The 5,461-nt window shown below is 30.8% G+C and overlaps 1 protein-coding gene across 1 annotated transcript in view; it reads left to right on the top strand.

Annotated features, from left to right (window-relative positions):
* Positions 1-3,390: 3,390 nt before the first annotated feature.
* Positions 3,391-5,461, top strand: part of LOC110412432 (zinc finger (C2H2 type) family protein) — a 3,138-nt gene continuing 1,067 nt past the window's right edge. The window contains exons 1-2 of the mRNA XM_021422965.1: positions 3,391-3,450; positions 5,004-5,047. Of these exons, the coding sequence (XP_021278640.1) occupies positions 3,391-3,450; positions 5,004-5,047 (104 nt within the window). The remainder of the gene's footprint in view (positions 3,451-5,003; positions 5,048-5,461) is intronic.

Raw genomic sequence — 5,461 nt, 5'->3', positions numbered from 1 at the left:
AGTCGAGGAAAGAGCTTTGTTAGGTTTGAGAGAAGGAGGGGAAAGAGAAAGAGGCGAGGCTTTGCGTTTCTTGGCTGGTTTGTGGTGGTCTTTGGCGGTGAAAATGAAGCAACCAAGGTGGAGAAGAATGATGAAAAGAGAAAGGAATTTGTTGAAGAATACTGATCCAATGGTTTTCGCCATTGATAGACAGATACAGGGAGCTTGAAAAGTTCAGAGGTTGAGCAGCTAGCTCTGGTTCTAGCTTCAGGACATCAAGCAGTCAATTACGTTGCTGAGAGAGAGAAAGAGATGTTGGAGGGAATGATGAAAGAAGAAAGGAAAAGAAAGCGAAAGGGTAGGAAGAATGTAAAGGGGGATGATGTTCTAAGAGTGGGGGCATGGAAGAATAAAGTTTTAGGAGTAGGTGTAACGCAACTTCATGGCACATTGGGGCATCTCTCTCTCTCTCTATAAGACGATATATATAACTATTATAAGAGTAATTTTAATTTCTCGTTCAGGAGATGAGAAATTAATTACATGATTATTATTTTTAGTATATAGTTTTAATGTCAGTTAGTTTGAAGTCAGTTTAGCACCACCTTTAACCGAAAGTAACTGTGCGTCTATGCATTTTTTCTTGTTTATGATACCCATTCTTCACTTTCTTTCTTTAGGTTTTCCTTTTAATTAGTAAGTCAAAAATCCTATAAGAAATTGTATCAATTTTTTAATGAGAAATTAATAAGCCTTTTGAGTTTAGATTAAAGCACATCAAATTTAAGTAGATGAGTTTATATATATATATATATATATCTTTATCAGTATGTGTGTGGATTTAATTTAATTTTATGTTGAATTTATTTAATTAAATATTAATTTATCTGTTTAGTTGAATTTCTAAATGTGAATTTTTAAAAATCAAATTAAGCTTACACTACAAAAGAATAGTTATTAGTGGCTAAATATTTATTTGATATCTCTAAATTCTGTTCATATTGAGCTTCATGATGGATTATTGACAAAATATTTCATCAATAAAGTGATAAAAAAACAATTTTGATAATTCATTTCTTTCTGTAAATGTATTTCAATCGGTTATAAAAATAAATATGTGATAATTTTCGCAATAAATTATATTGAAATTTTTGAAATTAAATTGTTAATTATACCAAAAGTTATTAAGTTGCATCGTATTTGACAATTCCAATCCACTAAACAAGAATGTTTTTGTTGAATGTTGTTCTTCAAATAATTAATTAGTTTTAAGATTGTAATTAAAACAAATATTTTTTTCTGAAATTACTATATATAGTTTCTGATATGTTACAAAATTATAATTGAAATTTCATTTTTAAAACATAAAACATGAATTCCACAAGTAATTAATGCACCGACGACACATGTTTGTGTGGGACTATAGAGTACAGTTAAATAATTAATTATCCTCATATTTAAAACATTTTATATCACACAAATTTATAATTTTTTTTTCTAGCATTTTTCAATCTCAATAAATTTCTTCTACTCATGGCCCATCAACCGACATTATGCAAAGACGACCTAATTTTTCCTTATCTCTAATTAAGGAGTCAAACTATTCCTAATCTAGATTTATTTAGACATTAATTACTTCACGTTCAGTCATGTAAGCCACTATAAGCTACTAAGATAATTTCGTTTATTGATTGAAAAAAGAAAATATGAAAAAACTAATTTACATGTGGAGGCCGGCCCTAATTAAACCTGAAGCTGCAGCCTTAAAATTATCTTATAGCAAGGAAAGTGTAAATTCATGTAAAAAGTATTGAAAAAAATTCCCAAGGAATGACATGGACGACGGGGCTGCACACGTGCAAGTTCACCCCATTTCAAGTGGCCGACCATATTTTTTTTTTGATACTGTTTTTGACTTATTTGCAAAATTATTTGATTGTTGCTGGTGCTTCAGTTACAGGTTCTTCCTGTCTTGTTTCATTCATAAATTATTGAACATGCAGGCAGGAGGGAAAATGTCATTTCCCCTTCTGTTAAGGGAGAATCCAAAGTTTTTTTTTCACTTGTACCTGTTTCAGAAAAACTTTTGATGTGTTGCTTTCAATAAATCCCAACAAGCTTTTATAACACATGGTTTTGTCTAATTCTTCCTCTTCATCCTTGACGTCTTAAGGTGAAGCCAATTTATTTATAGAGATTGGGGTTGTTTTTTTTCATTAACAAAGGAGAAAAAAGGCCACAAGAAGATCTTAATTTCATCACAAATGTAAGTAGTTAACTATATCGTATTTGAATATTTAATATATTGATTAATATATTATTTTTTTATTTTAAAAAATAAAATTTAATTTTTTTTAATTAAAAAAAAAATTACATCGGACTCACAGACTCTGCAATCATGTAAAGTTAAGATATCCATATCAAATCAATACAGTGCAAAAGAAAAATACTTCGTTTTGCTTTTCCTTTTTTTTTTTTTTTAGAAGCAATGCTTAAAATCTTTAATTAATAGGGCTTGGCACATAGTTTCAAGTTTATATTTCTTTACCCTCACAGTCCAGGGATTAGTGGCTAGTGCGCTTCCACGCCTTGCCTTGGAGGGTAGTACCTACTCTATTTCCTATATAAAAATAAAACATACCAAGTACTTTCCTGCTCGGCTGACTCACCCACAAACAAAAGGAAAAGGAAATGCCACCATTTCGGTTAAGTTTCATAGACAGGTAGACGATGACTAAGCCCTATTAACCAAAGGATCCACTGTACAATTCCTTGATGTGTAAACATAAACTAAATTGCAACTAAAGCGTGCATTATTCCATTACATACACAATTTTGAACCAAAAGTATTCCGAACTTAGCCGGGCTGGGAAACAAACATATTTGTCCTTTGACTATAACCTCCATAGATCAACAACCTAGCTCCATAATGTCAGGCTGCAACAGTCTATGGTTCTAGCAGCCGTACTAGCTAGCCTTCGAGGTTAGGCATTTTCTTTTGTGACTAATTTAAATATTAAAATAATTGTACAAATTTAATAATTCAATTATATGGTTAAAATAATAAATAAAAATATTAATGAAACAAAACTTAATTCTGTTTAACTTATATTATTTTTTAATTTAGGTAATAAAATTGTTGGCATAATTGATTCGGACACATCAAACAAAGAGTAATCTTAGATTGAACATCAAATTTAACATGGGCAACCCAAAGCCAGCTACAGTGTCATTTTCAGAACTCAACGTAAACAAGGAAGCATCTTGGTCTTTCCAGTCATTTACTGTTGGTAAAAGGCTGCAATGATTGTACTCAAATGTAATTACAATGGTTGTCTTAATTTCTCTTTTGTTTGTTTCGTCTCGTGATAAATTGGAAACTTGAATGAAGTATATGTAGGATCTTTGATCATGGCGGTGGTGATGATGTGGGCCATACGATCTTCCCTAGACTACAATCTTGCTGCCAAGGTGGGTCCGTTTGATTTCCCTTTGGCCGATAAAAAGTTCTGATGACCACCCCGTGTTTCCCGTTCATTTTTTTACTGTGTTATCACCTGATCAACATTTAACGCCACTTGTCATATAATTTAAACAACTTTTAGTACTTTAAAGATCCTTCATTCTTGGTTAATTAACATGATTACTAAAACTAGCTTACGTTAATTAATTCTCTTGGGGTTATTTTGGAATTTGGACAGCTTAAAATAGTGAGCCGCACGATTCCGAAACTTAAGTCGCTCGACTTTACGGGTATAAATTCTTTATTTTGCTTGATTTTTTTATAATTTTACATTAATAAAAAATCATAATTCATAAATCCAAACTTATAAATTATAAATTTTAAACTTTAATATGTATGAGAAATTTTTTCAATACTTGGTTTAAAATTATAAAAAATACACAAAACGGTATATCAAATGAAAATAATAAATTTTTATTCTTGACTTTACATGCACCAAAATAAATAAAAAGAAAATTAAAAAATTAAGTAAATTAATTAAGTCTTTTACTAATCCATGTTGTCGAATTGGCGGGAAATTTCCACCTAAAAGTTACCATCTACTAGAATAAAGTTAACCTTTAAGACTTTATATGTTGAATTAATCAACAATTCCACATATATAATCATTCTCTTTATTTTTTTTAGAATCTAATTATTCTCATTATTTTAAATTTTAATGATACAATTTTGTAAAAAAAATTGAAATTCTCATTAATTCCACATATCATATGTGATATGATATGATCATAGTATTACTTTTCAAGTTTTCCAACACAAAAATGAAAAAGGAGAAAACGGATAACATTGTTATACTTTCATAGAAAAGCAAGTCAATGAGGGTATTGACTTTTGAGTGAAATGTATAGCATGGCTTCGTTTTGATGAAGTAAAAGAAGTCGGGGGCTTCTTTTTCTTTGGGACATCTCGATCCTTCTCAACTCTGCTCCGATATCTCTTTTTTGCTTTGTTGCTCCTCTCTTGGGATGTAAGAAAGCTGCCGACATTGTTTTATTTTACTGCAATCTGTGTTTAATATTACAAATTAATCAATATTGGTATATATATTAATGTTGAAAAATAAGTAAATTTCTTGAGCTGTTAGCCCCCCCGCCCCCCCACAAAAAAAGGAGATTAAATTATTTGGACCAAGGGTAAGAAGTTTGCCTTTGTTGACGAAAAGAATCATCAACGCATTTTGCTTTCTTCCTCTAACCCTTTTTGTAAATTACGGGTCTTTGTCTTGAAGATGCGCATGGCTAACAATGGAGGACACTAATTCATTATTCATTATTGAAATGGAAGGTTTGGTTCAGCCTAAAATTATTTATTATTATGCTTACAATTTAATTGAACTTTGTGGGATCGAAGTGGGGATCCCACTTGATACACACATTTATATGTTTCTCTAATCCAGTGGTTGGGTAACACATGTGGCTGGCATTAATGCTCATCAGCATTGAGATATGCTCCTGATCTTATACCCTATTTTACTTTATTTGTTTATTTTTTCTTTTTACAGCAAATTGAGGGCAATGGCAAAATTGGACCTGTGGCATTCAGCCAGTAATTTCCCTTGAGCATCAAGTCTTCTGAATCTCATTATTGAACTTTGCCTAAAATCTGACCAAAAGCGTGTTATAAAAACCCCTTTTGGGGTGCATCCAAGCCTATGCTCAAACTTTTTAAATGATTATAGAAATGGAAAATTAGATAGAAGTGAAAGATTAAGCTTGGGACACAATGAGCTAAAGTTTCTGTCTAGTTTGAAAGCTGACTTACTAGACTTTATTTATCTCAACCCATATGACCAACAATTATAGGTTGTACTTGTATTAGAGACTCATTGAATTAAGACTTTTTTTTAATTTTATTTTTATTTAATTTCTTTTTGAATCATCACTTTCAAATAAAAAATTGTAAAAATATAAGAAAACTCATATATGCATACAATAAATTCTGTGTGTGACGATTTTTTTT

The sequence above is a fragment of the Theobroma umbraticum genome, unplaced genomic scaffold, assembly GCF_002168275.2.
Source record: "Theobroma umbraticum cultivar Fairchild unplaced genomic scaffold, ASM216827v3 scaffold_95.0, whole genome shotgun sequence".
NCBI lineage: Eukaryota > Viridiplantae > Streptophyta > Magnoliopsida > Malvales > Malvaceae > Theobroma > Theobroma umbraticum.
This window is presented reverse-complemented; position numbering and strand designations above follow the sequence as displayed.